We start from the raw sequence: 18,722 nt of genomic DNA, 5'->3' as shown, positions 1-18,722 counted from the left end.
GCTTAGCAAGTGGTTAGAGGGCAATGAGTCAGATATTGTAATTAGTCTGCTAGTCAGGAGTTCCTCTTCTCCTTATAACTCTTATTTTTGTATAGATAACTATACTACCCCAATGTAGCACATGTACTTTGGGGGAAGCCAACTCCATCACTGGCTCTAGTAGTGAGGCCTAAGTGAACCATAGTCCCACTCAAAAGACAGAGTTTTAAAAGATGGGCACGTAACTTAGTTAGGACCTATGGGACACAAAGAACAGTTTTGGGAGAATATCTGAAAAGCTCCCTCACTCCCCCAGAAACAACCCAAGCTCAGTCTAAACAAGGAGGCAAAGCACATGGACTTCCATGAGTCAGTCTTAAGATAAAGCTGATACCATCTGGGACGCAAAATGCAAACAAGCAGATCTTTGATGATACCATGGAGTATGTAGGTCATACCTACTCTAAAACTGCCACACTACCGCCAAATTTCTCCTTTATTATTTAAGTAAATTTTCCCAGGATTTTTTCCTCTTGCAACCAGAAACATCTTAATATATCAGAGATGCAAAGACTCCTGATTCATCACAGAGAAACTTGAAAATATTCAACAGATGAGGTTATTAAGGTTAAATTCATATTCTTAACAGAAGTCGTTGTTATGCGCATTTACTCTAAGGCTGCAACTATTCATGAGCCAAGTTACAAGAGCAGAAATCCTTGATGTACAACCTTAGAAGAAATCATGTTAAAAAAACTATAAATGGGTGAATATACCTACCAGTTTGATCAGGACAGTCACAATTCACACTTATTTTCCTGCCATCATTATTACTAGAAGCCCATAATGCTCTAAAGCATGTTTTTTGGATTTGTAAAATATTCTCTTCAGAAAAATAACAGTAATCCAAGGAAATGGCTGGAGACCTTTAAAAGGTAAAATGATTCCATCTTTAAGAACTGTGATTGGTTTAGGAAAAAAGTGTACTAGGAAAAATGTGTCTATGAAGAATTAATACTTCTTTTGGGTGTCATTTTTTATTATAATTACATTACTGTAATTTCCTTCTACTGAACTGGTGCTATGGGGATGAATACTTCGGTCACAGGGACTCTCATTTGTAATAAGAACAAGGTAATTCTTATGCACACATAATAGGGAGCAAGATTTGAAAGCACTGGCAGGTTCTTAAATACACAGATATTTATTCTATTATCTGCCACTATGTCTAAAATACCTCTGTCCTCCAAACTCATTTATTTAGGTTCTAATTTCTTTAGTCCTCTATTAAACTGGACTCCTACCACACTACCCACTAATGATAATATCTTATCAGAAGGGAACTGGCATTGGCATTTGGAAGCAAAGCCCCCAGGACAGGAGCAAGATGGAGTCAAGAAAGAAAAAGGGGTACCTGGTGCTCAGCAAGAGGCTGAAAAGTCAGGCTCTGCTTAGGGCATCCATGGCCTAGCTTACTTAAACAACACCTGTCATTTGTACCTTTGTTTTCCTCCACAGGTAATTCCACCTCAGAAGTCACAAAAGCTTGGAAAAAACCATACTTAATGCTTATTATTGCTTTAGTACTACTTTCAAAGACTGTGTTCGTTTGGCTTTATGATGCTGTGATTTTTGTATAAACACACACACTGGTTAGATAATCAAGGTTCAGGGATAAAAGGCAACCAGATAACCTTTTCCCACAAGATGGCCAGCACTTTCAGCGTCTTTCTGCACAGATGAGATAGGGCTGGGGTTGCAATGTCATTCCTAATCTGGGCTTCAGATCTGGAACCAGCCCGTGCGGGAAATGCAAGTGAAACCGCTGGAGCAATGCTGTGAAAAACAGGAACATCTCCATCCGAGCCAGCTGCTCTCCAAGGCAATGTCTTTTCCCTAAACAGAAAAGAACAGACACAATTTTTAAAAATCCATAGTATTTACCAAAATTTACGTCTACTATATGGGTAACATTCAGGAAACCTGGTATTTAAAGAAAGTTAGAGGCAGTTATGTTTATTAAAGAGAATAACAATTGGCACTTCAGCTCCCAGAGCCCATTTCTTTACCTTCTCTTGTCAGATCATGGGCTTCTGTAAGCTTATTAATCCCCTTCCACACTTCCCTTGGACGTTGCAACACAGCCCAAGATATGCCATGAAAGATCCAATCTCAGGCATGCCATTTTGTTCTAGATCCAGGAGAAGTGAATTTCATTTCAAATGACTAAATGTGAACCCTTCCCCAATGAAAGGAAGAGTTTTCAGTCTGTCTTCCATGGGTCTTGTGGTCCGTGGACTTTTTCACGGACAGCAAGAGGAAACAAGCAATATTTTTGGAGATGAGGTACAATAAATAAGGAGCCAAGAGAGCTATGTTTCAGTTGCACTTCAAATTCTGATGTCATTTCTTCCCCCTGGGTCTCAGTTTCTCAAGCTACCTATTACTGACTTCTAGCTCTACAAGTTTTGATTACAAGCTCAAATCCACAAGCAAAAAAGTTTCAGAAGAAGCCAGAGCTTCTCAACCATTTCTTTCTAGTTACTAAGTTAAGTGTTGAGGAGAAACAGGTGTTAATGACTTTCTAATTAAACCAGTCTCTCCTGTAAGAATCAATGCTGTGTTTTCAGAGTTGGAATTTTTAATTCTACAACAGAATATTTCAGATTAAGATGTCATACATGATCAATCATTATCCTGTCCCAAAGTCGTGTCTCTGTGAAAATTCTCTTACCTAGGGAAAAAGGAACCAAAGCCTCCTTCTTGGCAAAATATCCACTGCTGTCCAGAAATCGCTCAGGAGAGAATATTTCTGGGTTTCTCCAGTACTTTTCATCAAAGTGTACAGAATAAAGGTTGGTAATTACTGTTGTGCCTTTAGGAATGGAATAACCACGTACAACTGCATCTTCAGAGGTTGCATGGAAAATCCCTAATGGCACTATATTACAGAATCTTAAAACTTCATGCAAAACTGCTTCCGTATAAGGCATTTTGCTTTTGTCATCCCAAGAAGGCTTCCCAGTGGGTCCCATAACTAAATCGATCTCTTTCTGAACTTGTCCTGTCAGAGAAAAAGTGTTCAAGTTATTATGCAATTCTTAGAACTATATCCAAAGTAATTTCCCTTTGGGTAACCTATAATAAGTCAACAAGGTATGGTTACAACCAGATTCAGATTTTTCATTATCTGGGAGTTCTATCTGAAAATATGCCATATATTGTGTGCCACCAGAAACCAATGCTCTGAGTACCTTTGCTGTGAAAAAAACACTAAAAGTAATAAAAAAAAAATTAAACAAACCTACAATTGAAATAACATCACTCTCAGCAAGGGAAATAGTGAAACATAAAACTTGAATTAAAAAAAAAGCAGGGTTCAGGTCCCAGCTTTGCCACTTCCAAGGGCTGATCTTGGGCAAGGCAGCTAGCTAGCCTTTTCCCTCATTTTTATAAAACAGGCATAAGACTTATCTCTGAGGTTTTTACATGACTTGAGAGAACAGATGTGAAACTCTTTATAACTATGAAATGTTGGGGCGCCTGGGTGGCTCAGTTGTTGGGCGTCTGCCTTCGGCTCAGGTCATGGTCCCGGGGTCTGGGGATCGAGCCCCGCATCGGGCTCCCTGCTCCACAGGAGGCCTGCTTCTCCCTCTCCCCCACTGTGTTCCCTCTCTCGCTGTGTCTCTCTCTGTCAAATGAATAAATAAAATCTTTATTAAAAAAAACAAACTATGAAATGTTTTTCTTCTTGGCTAGCACAGCAGAAATTCCTAAATAAAATGCTTTGTACATAGCCAAAGACTCTAAAACATGTGTGAGCCCTAAATGTAGGGACAGTCCTGAGATCAAGAGGATCCTCACCTTGAATGTTAGGATAAAGGGCCATGAAAAGAATTGCCCACCGTAGCACATTGGTTGTAGTTTCGGTTCCAGCAATGATGAGTTCACCCACGGAAAAAATGAGGTTTTCTTTGGAGAAAGTACATGATGGGTCATTTTTACCTTGATACATCTCATCTAAATAAGCATCGACAAAATGCTGAGGTGACTGAGGCTTTCTGTTGATGGAAGCTTTTTCAATAAGCCTGGAGAGAAAATCATAGACCACAGCTGCATTTCTAAATAGCTGTTGATGTTTTCCAAAAGGTAAGATGCCAATCCATGGAAAGGCATTATACAGGAAGACTGAAGCACTGGCAGCCAGTTCCACATTTTCACTAAATAACTCAATCATGTGCTGAAAATCAGTGTCTTCGTAAGTGAATCGTTCTCCAAAAATGATCAGATTGGTTATGTTTGAAACAGCATTTGTTATTAATTGTTTAAAGTTAAATGGTCTACCTTTGTATGTTTCAATAACATCAATAAAAAATTTGGTTTCTTCTAAGATTTTAGATTCAAAAGACTTTTGGCCATATCCAAAATAGCGAAAGCTATTTACAGCTAATTTTCTGTGATCAACCCATCCTCGGCCATATCTGGAATTGAGTAAGCCTGGAAAAAAAACAAAGTATTAAAAAAACTTTATCATTCCTACATTCCTGTATCTAACACCTGAAAATGCTATGGAGTATAAAAGGATGTTAGTCATTCTTCTCCAAATTATCTTTCTATAAAACTAAAACTAGACCTAGTGCTTAAGCCCTGTTCTTTGCTAATCATTAGCCACAGAATATTGTCAACAGATAAAGCTTGTCTTCTTTTTATCTGGAGACAGGCAGAAAAGACCTGTAATTCTCCTACCACAAGAAACTGGACAGTCCTATGTAATTCATCCTAGGTGAACTAGACCCGATGACTTTATTATCTAGCTATTACTCTAAGCCTCATCTACAAAAGACAAACCACTGCATGTTCTATGGGCAAATTTTATCTTGGACTAAGAAAACAACTGAAAACCATCCTTGTAGGATTAGAAAATTTTCTGTTTCTGTTTCTAGATTTTAGAATACAGATTCTCTCCTGTTAAAGGCATATGTTACCTAACAAGGTAACTCTGGAAGAGGCTAAGGAAGCCTGAATGAGGTGTCAGTGTGGTAGAAATACTCAAGAAAAAAGAAGGATACTATGAATTGAGTGTTTGTGTCCCAACAAAATTCACATGTTGAAGCCTAACCCCCAAAGTGATGGTATTAGGCGGTGGGGCCTTTTGGGAGGTAATTAGATCATGAGGGTAGAGCCTCATGAGCTAGACTGGTGCTCTTATAAGAAACACAAGAAGAGATAACTATTCTCAGCTGTGTGAGGATACAGGGAGAAGACATCTGTCTCCAAGCTGGGAAGTAGGCTCCTTCTAGACACCAGATCTCCTAGCACCTTAATCTTCGGTTTCCCAACCTCCAGATCTGTGAGAATAAATGATTGTTGTTTAAGACACTAAGTCTGGTATTTTTACTAAAGCAGCCCAAACGAAGACAGGGCAAACATGAAACTCAAATTTCTAATGTTGGTATTGCTGCCTTAAAGTTTCAGAGTCTCCACAGTATACTCTGCTCTTATGATGTGGCTACTATAGAATATATTCCTTTTAAATTATCAAGATGCACCCCTATGTTTATTGCAGAATTATTTACAATAGCCAAGATATGGAAGCAACCCAAGTGTCCATTGATAAATGAATGGGTAAAGAAGATGTGGTATATATATTCCAAATGGAATATAACTCAGCCCTAAAAAAGAATGACATCTCGCCATTTGCAACAGCATGGATGGATCTAGAGAATATAATTCTAAGTGGAATAGGTCAGTCAGAGAAAGACAAATACCATTTGATTTCACTCATATGTGGACTTTAAGAAACAAAACAAAGAAAAAAGAGACAAACAATAAAACAGATTCTAAAATATAGAGAACAAACTGGTGGTTACCAGAGGGGAGGTGGGTGGGGAGACGAGTGAAATAGGTGAAGGGGATTAAGAGTACACTTATGATGAGCACTAATATACAGAATTACTGAATCATTACATTGTATACCTGAAACTAACATGACACTGTTGTTAGTTATACTTGAATTTATTTTTTTATTTTTTAAAGATTTTATTTATTTGACAGAGAGAGAGACAGCTAGAGAGGGAACACAAGCAGGGGGAGTGGGAGAGGAAGAAGCAGGCTCTCCACAGAGCAGAGAGCCCGATGCAGGGCTCGATCCCAGGACCCTGGGACCATGACCTGAGCTGAAGGCAGACGCCCAACGACTGAGCCACCCAGGCGCCCCTATACTTGAATTTAAAAAGTGATTTGCAAAAGATTAAAAAAAAAATTACCTATCAAGAGAAAAACAGGGGTGGGGCACCTGGGTAGCTCAGTCATTAAGCGTCTGCCTTTGGCTCAGGTCATGATCCCATCGAACCCCACACAGGGCTCCCTGCTCCACGGGAAGCCTGATTCTCCCTCTCCCACTCCCCCTGCTTGTGTTCCCTCTCTCGCTGTGTCTCTCTCTGTCAAATAAATAAAATCTTTAAAAAAGAAAAAAAGAGAAAAGCAGGGGCACCTGGGTGGCTCAGGTGGGTTAAGCATCCGCCTCGATTTCAGCTCAGATCACAATCTCAGGATTGTGAGATCGAGCCCCACCATCAGGCTCTGAGCTCAGCATGGAGTACACTTAAGACTCTCCCTCCCTCTCCCTCTGCCTCTCCCCACCATGCTCTCTCTCTCTAAATCAATCAATCTTTTTTTTTTTTTTTAAAGATTTTATTTATTTATTTGACAGAGAGCACAAGCAGGAGGGAGTGGCAGGCAGAGGGAGAAGCAGGCTCCCCACGGAGCAGGAAGCCTGATGCGGGGCTTGATTCCAGAGCTTGAGCCCAGGACCCTGGGATCATGACCTGAGCCAAAGGCAGACGCTTAACCGACTGAGCCACCCAGGCGACCCAAAATCAATCAATGTATAAAAAAGAGAGAGAGAGAGAGAGAGAGGAAAACAATATATTTAGCACATATATATAACATGCACTTTACTCAAAATTTCATTCATAATTGGTACATACATGTACCTTTGATGAAAAATGTCACGTTCTCTTGTGTACATGAGGTACCTATAAAATTTACATTTCAGCAACTTTTGTGCAACGGGTTTTTGAATTTGGAGCTTATGATAAAGCTAACCATACAAAAGGGGGTCTTTAGTGCTGTGCAGCCATCTTATGTTCCCATAGTCTATTGTCTTTTCTATACTCCCAGATGACCATTCAACAAATACTCATTCAACATGTATTTATGGAGCACCTACCGTGCTCCAGGCAGTGTTCTAAGTGTCACAGATATATCAGCAAACAAAAGCGGCAAAGATGCCTACTCTCATGGATCGTACACACTAGTGACAACAGGCAAATGAATGAATGATTACAGCAAGGAAGGAGACACAGGGTGGTCAGGGAAAACCTCACTGAGAAACTGACATAAGTAAAGATACAGTACATGAGGGAGTGAGTCAAGCAGATATGCAGGGAAAGATCCCTGTTTCGAGGGAACAGCTAGCGCAAAGCCCTACAGCAATGTATGCATATGAGATACATGTACAAGAGGATACAGAGGAGCCTGGTGATAACTCTGTGCGGGCCAGGCATGGGCTGAGCCCACTTATAGGGCAACTTTTACCCAAAGTGTGGGCTTTGAATTCTCAGTTCCAAGTTCAGTGCATATGTATTTACAATAATACACAATTTTCTACTTCTTTTTGTCTTACTGTTTTTTGAAAATATCAAGTCAAATGCTTATTTCATCTTTATGATAAAAATAGTCCAAACTACAAAACTATAGCTTTGAAAAATATATAGCATATACTTTATCCCAAACATTACCCTGATAACATCATCTTTCATTTTCACAATTTCTTTAAAGGTCTTCTATTATAATTGTGGTATAATTTCTTCTTTGGCCTAAGTATTATTGAGAAGAGTATTAAGAGGCTGGAAATTTGTGTTTTATTTTATTGCTTTCAAGTATCATTATCCTCTGGCCTAACAATTTGTCCTTTAAAACTGTTTTCTTTGCATTAGTTGATTTGCTTTGTAATTCAATATATGGTTAATTTTTATTTTCTTTTCAATTCTTTAGTCTATGTAAGGCAAATTTTGTTACATTTTTCTTCGAAATTGAGTGTGAAGCTCTCATTAAATTAGAGAGTTTTGGACACCATCATTGTAAAACCCTTACACTATTAAGTATTAAAACCACTGTATCTGACTTCAACATTCTAGTTTAGGCTTTCTGCTCACCAATTCTGTTAACCTTCAGCCTTCCTCCCTTGTTGAATATCAAATCATCCAATGCTGATCAACACTAAACCAAACAGAAGCTAGTCCTTTACGCAAATCCCACAATTCTTCATTTACATGTCATACTGGTTAGCAGTTAAGAAAGGCTGCTTCACATTCTATTCTGATGGTAAAAATGTCACCAAGTACTCAAGACTGGCTTTAAAAACCACTCTTGATTCAAGTGTGCGTGCACATGTGTGTTCCTAACTTGCTTCACAAAACTTGCAGGTATCATTAAATGCTAATTCTTTAAAACATTATTTACAATATTTATTAGACAGAATTACAACAGCAAAATGAGCATGTACTGGTCTAAAATATGGGTGTAATGCAGCCTGAAAGGTCTTCAGATATTAAGTTCTGTAACCTAAATTAATTAATTCTTTCCTGCTAATCAGTACAACAGAACCTACACTCTAAATACTAAAGTTACATCAAATAAGTAGTGTAATTTAAAATAGTAAATCACTAAATAGGTGAAAATACACATACCTCCCATTTTTGTCATCTTCATGAATAAAGGAAGGCATGGTCTGTCTGCAAAAATCTCACTTTGATGAACAAGGCATTCCTTTACTACATCATAGCCATTTAAAACCACAGCTGATATACCTCCAAGATCTAAACTGAAGATCTTTGAGAAGAAAAGAAAAACAACATTTAAATGACAAAATGGAGAAATATAACTATGGAAATCCACCCGTGCTAAGCCCAGTTCTCCCAGTATTTGTTACTTCCCTGAAAATGGAAGGATTTATTATTCAACTGACAATGTTTTGAGTGCCTTCTCTCTACAAGGCATAGCAAACACTACGATTTCATTACCCGGTTAGTGCCTAAAGACATAATCTTATAAATGGTATAAGGAAGAGAGTACTGGGCTCATTAAGCCTGGGTTCTAGTTTAAGTTTTGTCATTAAACAAATATAGGACCCTGGGCAGAACCCTTAACCTTTTTGGCTTCAGGGTTGCCACAGAAAATATGATACTTGATTCAGATGCTCTTTTAAGATTCATTCCAACTCAATGCATTCAATGAGCTCTAGGAATCTCTTTTTATTTCCAAGATAAATGAGGAAGCAGCACCATCTATATATTATTACTCCAGGCTTAGATAGGGGAGGGAATTACCTGAGAGATAAATTTGAAGTATAAACATATTATAATTAGGCTCATTTGTATTTGGGTCTCTGAATTCCATGAAGTTAACAAAGATGGCCCCTAAGGGAATCTGACCCTGGAGAAAAGGCATTTACCACATAGGCACAGGCGGGTGCCCCTCAGCTAAAGGGAAGGCAAGTCAGAAGATCCATCCTATGCCTTGCTGGAGCGTCTCATGTGCTTCACGTCAGGTTCACTTACCATAGAACACCTCCTGTAGTCTATTCTAGCTAGTCCAATGAGGGAACAATGCTACTTTATCAGTGGGGTGCAAAGACTGCTTATCTTCATCCTCTCAGGGCCTGGCTGAGAGCTTTTTAGGGCCAAAATACTGAGTCAACTCTCATCTCTTTGCAAATAAGTAGAGCAGATTTAACTACGGTTTACACTACTTTGGGGGGGGGAACCCAAATAGGAAGTTTAATGGAAAACAGAAGTTCAGCAGAAGTAATTACAGGAAAAAAACGTGATGAAGACCTCCAAGTAGTAGCAGAAGCAACCCACTTAACAACGGAGTCTTTGGCAAAGGAATAGGCTCTGCCGACCAAGCAAAAGGAACATCCAGAACCTTGGGGAAGTAGCATGGACTGCGTGTGACAAGCAGTGGTATTAGTCAAAAGTGGCAGTGTAAGACTTTCAGTGCCAAGAGAATGGCTACCAGCTGAGCAAATGTGGGGCTCTTTCAGTTCCCAAAGCAGTAATGGAATGGTCTTAAAGTCGTTTCCCAGAAGTGTAATTTTAACAGATAGAAAGGGAAAATGCCTCCTCTTGTGTGTCTTCTCTAATCTCAATACTCTCTACTCTAACACTCTTGACACCAGCTGTGTGGGTTTTCCACACCTCAGCAATTCTGGGACACCAGCTAGGTGTCCTAGAATTTAACTCAATTCTGACACTACCTACCTGGAGATCCCCCAAGTTAAGAGCTCAGTCCCACAGGACTGCTCCCTATCTCTACTTCAGATGCCATTCGCAAGTGCAGGTGCTTCTGACCAACAGGGTATAAATCAGAGGTTCCTACGACCTCTCCTCCTTGGGTCCCATTAATATGCTAGAGTGGCTCAGAGAATTCAGGAAAATAATTACTAGATTAACAGTTTATTATAGAAGGATAGGACTCAGGAACAGCCATATGGAAGATATGCATACGGAAGGTATGGGGCAAGGGGAGGGGAGCGGAGCTTCCATGTTCTCCCCAGGCATGCTCTCTATCCTCTACTCACCTCCACCTGTTCACCAACATGGAAGCTCTCTGAACCCCGTAATTCAGGAATTTTTATGGATGCTTTATTACCTAGGCACAATTAATTACATCGTGGGCCACTGGTGACTGATTCAACTTCCAGCCCCTCTCCCTTTCCCAGAGGTAGTGGGGGTATGACTGAAAGTTCCAACCCTCTAATCATGATTGGTTCTCCTGGCAATAAACTCCCATTCTAGGGACTGTCCAAAAATTCCTTCACTAGCGTAAACTCAGGTGTGGTTGAAAGCGGTTTGTCATGAATAACAAAAGACACCTTTATTACTTTTAACACTTAGGAAATTCCATGGAAAGGAACAAAAACCAAGTATGTATTTATTATAAATCACAGTATCACAGCAGGAAAGGATGGTATTAGTGAATAGGCACCTGTTCTGATGCAGGACAACAACACCGATGGAGGATGGTAGAAGACCCTGGGATTGAAAGCTGTGTTAATATGGAGCAAGAACAAACAGGAGTCCTATTGCAGGGTAAAGCTATCAGGTGTGGACAGTATGGATTACAAAGACCAAGGAGGAGCCATGGTTTGCGCAAGTTGTTATACAATCCACCTTGACTCAAAAATTTGGTCCCTATTTGAGGGTAAAACTGGGGAAATTGTCATTTGAACTAGCATCTATTCTGGTATATGCTGTTTTCAAGGACTTTTGGTAAAGGTCTGTGAAACACTTTCCTTCCCTTCTAGAAGTCAGTCTGTGATCATCAAGTTTCTTCTCCTCCCTGCAAACCAGCTCTGCCCACAATTTTTCACTGTCTCAGGTAATGAGCACCCCATTCATCCTTCCAGCTGTTCAGGACCCAAACTACTGCCTGTGTCGACTATTTTTCTCCCCAGCCCCACATCACTGCTTAGAGTCACGTTGCTCCTATTTTCAGAATATAAACAGGAGATGGCAATTTCTTACCCTTCCATCCCTAACACTCTGATCCAAGCCACCTTCATTTTCCCTCATGTTATCACAACAGCCTCTCAACTTGTCTCTTTATAGGTGATTCTCAATATTACATACTCCCGATTCATGGCCTTTGTGCATGTTCTTTTGGCCTGGAATGTTCTTCCCCTAGTTATTCCTAGAGTTTACTCCTTCATTTCCTTTAAGCCTTTGCTCCAATGTCTTCTTTGCAGTAAGGCCTGCTCTACCTCAGTTAAAATTCTACCCCTTAGCCTTCTCCATCTCCCTTCCCCTAATTTAGTTGACTTCACACTCTGTACTCTGATGTATTATATCATTTACTTATTCTATTTATATTGTCCATCTCCTCCCCGTCCACCTCAGCCCCCAGGAGAACATAAGCTACACCAGGAGAGGGATTTTTACCACTGTTTTGTTTACTACTATATCTTCACACCTAGCACAGTATGTAGCAGATGCTGATAACTGATAAGTATATGCTGAATTACTGAATAGTGGTGAAGACATACATTTAAGTATACTATTACACAACACCATGGGTGAAGGGCTAGTAAGAGAGGGATGTGAAAAGTGCCATTGATGAAAACTGATAAACACTTTTCAACCATTGCTTGGGCTGTTTTCTCATTTGAAATGCCTCCCTTGACTGCCATACTGTCCAAACCATACCATGTCTTTAGGGAATATCCTCTACGAAGCCTTTCTTCATGCATTCTCCTTCTCTTTATTCTGGGGATGCAAGACTGTTTCAATATTCAAAAATCAATCCAAGTGATGCACCACATTAACAAAATGAAAGATAAAAATATGATCACTTCAACAGATGCAGAAAAAGCATCTGAAAAAATTCAACATCCGTTCACAAGAAACCTCTCAACAAAGTGGGTTTAAAGGGAATATACCTCAAAATAATACAGACAATATAGGACAATCCCACAGCTAACATCATACACAATGGTGAGAAATTAAGAGTTTTTCCTTTAAGATCAGGAACAAGACAAGGATGTCCACTCTCACCACTTTTATTCAACATAGTACTGGTAGTCCTAGCCACAGCAATCAAACAAGAATAATAATAAAAGGTGCCAATATTGGTAAGAAAGAAGTAAAACTATTTGTAGATGACATGATACTATACATTGAAAACCCTAAAGACTCCACCAAAACACTATTAGAAGTAACAAATGAATAAGTAAAGTTGTAGATCACAAAATCAATATACAGAAATCTGCTGCATTGCCATAACTAATAATGAAGTAGCAGAAAAAGAAATTAATAAAACAATTCCATTTATGATAGCACCAAAAATAATATCTAGGAATAAATTTAACCGAGGAGGTGAAAAACCTGTACTCTGAAATCTATAAAACACTAATAAAAAAAAAATTGAAGATGACACAAATGGAAAGATATTCCATGTTCATGGATTGGAAGAACCAATATTGTTAAAATGTCCATACTACCCAAAACAATCTAAAGATTTAATGTAACTGCTATCAAAATACAAACAGCATTTTTCACAGAACTAGAAATCCTAGAACAAATAATCCTAAAATTTATATTATATAAAAGACCCTGAAAAGCCAAAGCAATCTTGAAAAACAAAACTGGAGGTATTACAATCCCGGATTTCAAGATACATTACAAAGATATAATAATCAAAATACTATGATCCTGGCACAAAAATAGACACATAGATTAATGGAACAGAAAAGAGGGCCTAGAAATAAACCCACGATTATACAGTCAATTAATCTACAACAAAGGAGGCAAGAATATGCAATGGAGAAAAGACAGTCTCTTCAATAAATGGTGCTGGGAAAACTGGATCAATACATGTAAAGAATGAAACTGGACCATTTTCTTACACCATATAAAAAATAAACTCAAAGTGGATTAAAGACCTAAATATGAGTCCTGAAACCATAAAAATCCTAGAAGAGAAGATAGAGAGTAATCTCCTAGTCATTTCCTTAGCAATTTGTTTATGGATAGGTTTCCTCAGGCAAGGGAAACAAAAGCAAAAATAAACTATTGGGACTACACCAAAAGAAAAACTTTTACACAGCAAAGGAAACCATTAAAAAAACAAACAAAAACAACAACAAAAAAACCTGAAAAGGCAACCTACTGAATGGGAGAAGGTATCTGCAAATGATATATCCAATAAGAGTTTGATATCCAAAATATATAAAGAAATTGTACACTCAACACCAGAAAAATAATCTAATTAAAAATGGGCAGAGGACCTGAACAGGCATTTTTCCAAAGAAGACATACACATGTTGTAAGACACATGAAAAGATGCTCAACATCACTAATCATCAGGGAAATGTACATCAAAACCACAATGAGATATCACCTTATACCTGTCAGAATGGCTAGTATCTGGAGTGCCTGGGCGGCTCAGTTGATTAAGTGTCCCTCCTCTTGATCTCAGCTCAGCTCTTGATTTCAAGGTTGTAAGGTCAAGCCCCAAGTTGGGCTCCACGCTGGGCATGGAGCCTACTTTAAAAAAAAAAAAATGGCTGGTATCAAAAAGAAAAGAAATAATAAGTGTTGGCAAGGATATGGAGAAAAAGGTACCCTTGTACACTTAGTGAAAACGTAAATTGGTGCAGCTACTGCAAAAACAGTATGGAAGTTCCTCAAAAAATTAAAATTAGAAATACTATACAGGGGCACCTGGGTGGCTCAGTCAGTTAAGTGTCTGACTCCTGGTTTCAGCTTAGGTAGTGACCCCAGGGTCGTGGGATCAAGCCCTGAGGCCAACTCTGTGCTCAGCAGGGAGTTTGCTTCCCCTCTCCCATTGCTCCTCCCCCAATAGCGTGTGCCCGTGAACACTCTCTCTCTAAAATAAAGAAATCTTAAAAAAGATAGCATACAATTCAGTAATTCCACTATTGGGTATTTGTCTAAAGAAACTGAAAACACTATTTCAAAAAGATATATGCACTGCTATGTTTATTACAGCATTATTTACAATAGTCAAATATATGGAAGCATTCTAAATGTCCATCAATAACATGAATGTATGAAGATGTGATATAATGTATACATATATAATGGAGTATTACTCAGCCATAAAAAAGATGAGATCTTACCATCTGTGACAACATGAATGGACACAGAGGCTATTTTGCTAAGTGAAATAAGTCAGAAAGAATCTAAAAACAAAACGAACAAACAAAAGCAGAAACAGACCCACAAATACAGAGAACTGGTGGTTGCCAGAGGAGAGGGGGTGGGTGGATGGACAAAATGGATGAAGGTGAGTGGGAGGTACAAGCCTCCAGTTATGGAATAAGTCATGGGAATGAAAGGTTCAGCATAGGGAATATATGAAAAACATCTTCCTATTCTGCAAGACAGCATTTCACATAATTGGTTTAAAGATACTTTTTATGTTATAGGCCTAATAAATTGTTTTGCAATTAATAACCAAGAACATTTGAGTAGCAGTTTACTGTTTCTAGTTATTATCATTATTCATGAGGCAAAATTAAAATTCAGAGAAAAGTTACACTCAATTCTTGGAGAACTGGAAGGTTGACAATAAAATATAAGAATTATATAATTTGCTTTACGTAAAACCACTTTCCCTTTAACAATGTCAACCATGAGAGCGGTGCAAGAACCTAAGATAATTCTCGTAAACATTGGTTCAAATAAAGACTTAAGCCCCAACCTGAAATACCACAATTGCCAAACAGCAACACTATACTATTCCCTCAAAGCACTCACAATTTGTGGTCGATATTTAGAGTTGCTCTCTCTCACTGGGCTCTAACTCCCTAAAGTCAGGCAGTGTCTGCCTTCCTCGCCTCATCCCCAGCACCTGGCCGAGCCTGGCAGCTTGTTGTTGCCGCATAGGCATGAAAGGATTCAATACACAACAGGTGAGCTCAGCCAGGGCCAATGTTCTGGAAACTTCTGCCTCCTTCCGAGGTTAGGACTTCCTTCCAATCGCACGCGTGAGTTCTGGCCTTTTCCCCTGCAGGGAGCGGCGGTGCGGCTGTGTGCAAGTCCCTCAGCATTGCTGTGCGGCACTTTCCTTCTCCGCACAGCGCGAAGGGCCGGAAGTGGCTGAGCCGGACGGTTGTGAGTTTACGTCAGGGCACCCTGGAAGGGAGGCCGGCCCACAGCGGCGCAGTCCCAGTGTTTGCTATGAGGGTGTTGCTGGCCAGTCAGGCCGACCCTGCTCACTTCGCTGTAGGACTCCGCACCGATTTTTAGTCATTAATTCATTCGCTCTTTCTAAATTATTTTCCAGAGACCATCTTGGCCAGGGGCCTTACCTGCGCTTTCTAATCCCCATAGCAGACGCCTAAAGCAGCTATCCTTAGATGCAAACATTTAGGAACGTCCTATTAAACATTAATCTGGACCTAGAACTTGGATGCCCCATTTTCGCCAGAAGCCACGGGTACAACCGCACACGTCTAGCTCCCACCGGCTGCCAAAAAAAACCCCTCCAAACCACAGGCTTCCCAAAACAGCCCGGGGCCCCACTGCGCAGGCGCGGAGCACAATCTTGGCGCCCTCGGGGCCCATGCGCAGGCGCGCGAGCACTACCAGGGGATCTCGCCTGATCCCGCTAGGCGTCGGAAGGGTGGAGGTCCTAGCTGGGCGGGGTTCCCCTGGAGGGGCGCGGCCTCCAGGACTCCTACCCCCCGACTGGGAAAGCCTGTTCCCTCCAAGTCGCTAGTACACGGAAGGGGAGTCTCGACAGGTCGGGCCCAGAAGCGGCCGTCAAGTCCACCCCTGAGGAAGGCCCGGGCCCTCCCAGCCCGCAGCCCGTCGGGCTGTACCTCGCCGTACATCTGGCTCTGCTTTCTCATGTAGACATGGGGGAGCTCGCCCGAGGCGGCCAGCGAGTAGATGTTGCCGATAAATGGCAGCCCCGACGGCCCGGGAGGGAAGCCAGTCGGCCGCCTCTGCTTCAGCAGCTGGCGGATCCCCAGCGCGAAGAGCAGCAGAAAGAGCGCGCCTCCGAGCGCCGTGGCGAATGCCTCAGCACCCGGAGGGCCCCACATAGCCGGGCCGGGGGCTGGTGCTACGAACCCCGGGGCCTTGGAGCTGGTTCGCCCTCCTGCCCCGCCGCATTCCTATTGGTCGGACACCCCGAGGTCCCGCCCCCGTTCCCTGGCCTTTGGTTGGCTGCTCCGGACAGTTACTCCTGGCTCTGTGGGGCTCAGAGTCTAGGTGCAGAGGCGGGTGCCACCCTTTGGATCTGGGCGTGGCTCCAAGCGACCTCGAGCCTCTGGGGTTTTCCAGGGTGTTGACCCCAGGGCTTGGGGAACGCTTCTGCACAACCTCCGTCACTGGGCTAGGAGGATCCTTCCTCCCTTGCGGCCAGCCCTTTCTGAAGGTGAATTTTTAGGAACTATTAAATAAGGCACATTTTTTTTTTTAAGATTTTATTTGTTTATTGACAGAGAGAGACACAGCGAGAGAGGGGACACAAGCAGAGGGAGTGGGAGAGGGAGAAGCAGGCTTCCCGCTGAGCAGGGAGCCCGATGCGGGGCTCGATCCCAGCACCCTGGGATCATGACCTGAGCCGAAGGCAGGCACTTAACAACTGAGCCACTCAGGTGCCCCTAAGTAAGGTACTCTTAAATAACCTATTTAAGAGTGGAAAAACTGCAAAGGTTATCAGAACTCAGTCTTGAACTAAACCTGATAATCTTCCGAATTAACACTTGAGAACTGACTCATCAATATTAAAAAAAAAGATCTGTCCTCTTTTGCTCATTTGTTCCTTCATCATTATGAGGCATTTTTGTATGTGTTCCCCTAAGAATTATGATTTCACAATATTTAGGTAACCTGAGTTAATCATGTATGTTTTCACTCCTTTCTGGTCTTCCCAAACTGGTTACTTCTTGGCAATCATTAGTCTGCAGTTGCCTAGGAATGGTACTTGATGTGGGAAACAAAGAAGGAAATGTAGAGAAAATTAAAAGTCCTTATAACCTGCAGCCCATTGACAAATATTTGAGGCTGGAGGAGTGTAACATTCTTCCAGGAAACTCCCAACTTTCTTAATGTTAATGCCTTGCTAGAGGGAAGAATAACCTTGGTTTGACAATAGCAAGGCCTCAGGTATCCTGAGAGTCTTCTTTAGCATGTGAACATCCTTTTGGAACTTCCCTTATCTTTACTTCCTCCAACCTCAAAGTGTATAATCAGTTGCTCCTCCCAATCCGCCGGGGCAGTAGCTCTTTGTGCCCAGGGGTCCTTTAATTTAAAAAAAAAAAAAAAAAATCACCTTTTTGCACCAAAAACATTTCAAGAGTTCTTTCTTGGCCGTAAGCTCCGGACCCCAACAACACTACTCCAAAAACATGCCATTTGGCGCTGGAACATGGGGCTTTGAGTCTTTTCATCTGGACTCTGAGCTGCGGTGCCAACTTGGTGAGTGTTTTCCTCTACTTACTACTTAGTTTTCCTCTACCTTTACTCTCATTCCAGGGGCTTTTCAAGGAGTACAGTCTTATTAGAACGCCTTCATGTGGATTGCTCAGGCTGCAATCATCTAGCCCGTGGCTACTCTATGGGGAGGAGAAAGCCTGCCTTCTGGCTGATAGTAACCTGGCCTGAATGGTAATAAGACCCAGAAACTTGATGCCCTCTCTATTCCTGTCCTTATACAAAGTTGTCTGTCTTGGGCATGCGATGGCCACCTAAGTCCAGGACGGCTGCCAATCTTAAGACTCCCGTGTGTTCCTCCTTATTGGTCTAATGTGATACCCTCCACATCTGTAGTCTAGGCACTTCTGGCCACAAGACCCTCACTGGGAGCTGGCCAAAACCGGTACCCGATTGAATTAAAACCCAACTGGGGAACATTTCCTAGCGAAGTTGGCTATAAAGACTTCATGTGTTGGGATGTCGCTTAGAGCATGATGATTTCTATCTTTACTGTTCTCTGTCAATGTCCTCTGCTAACTACTTAAGTTACAAAATTGGGTACTTTCCTCTTGTAAAACTTTTCTAGTGTCTTCCATGGGTTAAAAATGGTGAGTTCTTTGTGGCCTTCACTTCACGGCGGGACCTTCACAGTAAGTCAAACTCGGTCCATATGCCAGCACCCACTATAGTCTCGAATGTGATGGGAAAGCGGGCGCGGGGGAGGAGGGC

General features: G+C 41.2%; 1 protein-coding gene across 1 annotated transcript; it reads right to left on the bottom strand.

Annotated features, from left to right (window-relative positions):
• Positions 1-1,490: 1,490 nt before the first annotated feature.
• Positions 1,491-16,615, bottom strand: LOC116646229 (vitamin D 25-hydroxylase). Its single transcript, XM_032426821.1, has 5 exons — positions 16,391-16,615; positions 8,733-8,874; positions 3,844-4,476; positions 2,714-3,043; positions 1,491-1,875 (listed from the first exon to the last, which is right to left on the bottom strand). The coding sequence occupies exons 1-5, from the start codon at positions 16,613-16,615 to the stop codon at positions 1,700-1,702; spliced, it is 1,506 nt and encodes a 501-aa protein (XP_032282712.1). The 3' UTR covers positions 1,491-1,699.
• Between the last annotated feature and the right edge of the window lie 2,107 nt (positions 16,616-18,722).

This window comes from Phoca vitulina, unplaced genomic scaffold (genome assembly GCF_004348235.1).
Source record: "Phoca vitulina isolate PV1807 unplaced genomic scaffold, GSC_HSeal_1.0 scaffold36, whole genome shotgun sequence".
NCBI classification, from domain to species: Eukaryota; Metazoa; Chordata; class Mammalia; order Carnivora; family Phocidae; genus Phoca; species Phoca vitulina.
The sequence above is the reverse complement of the archived record's forward strand: the minus strand, read 5'-3'. Positions and strand labels throughout refer to the sequence as shown.

Coding starts and splice junctions, on each gene's coding strand:
- LOC116646229 (XM_032426821.1), bottom strand. CDS start 16,615: ATGTGGGGCCCTCCGGGTGCTGAGGCATTCGCCACGGCGCTCGGAGGC. Junction 8,875..16,390: donor AGAGCCAGATGTACGGCGAG/GTACAGCCCGAC, acceptor TTCTTCTCAAAG/ATCTTCAGTTTAGATCTTGG. Junction 1,876..2,713: donor TTTGGTTCCTTTTTCCCTAG/GTAAGAGAATTT, acceptor TTTTCTGTTTAG/GGAAAAGACATTGCCTTGGA.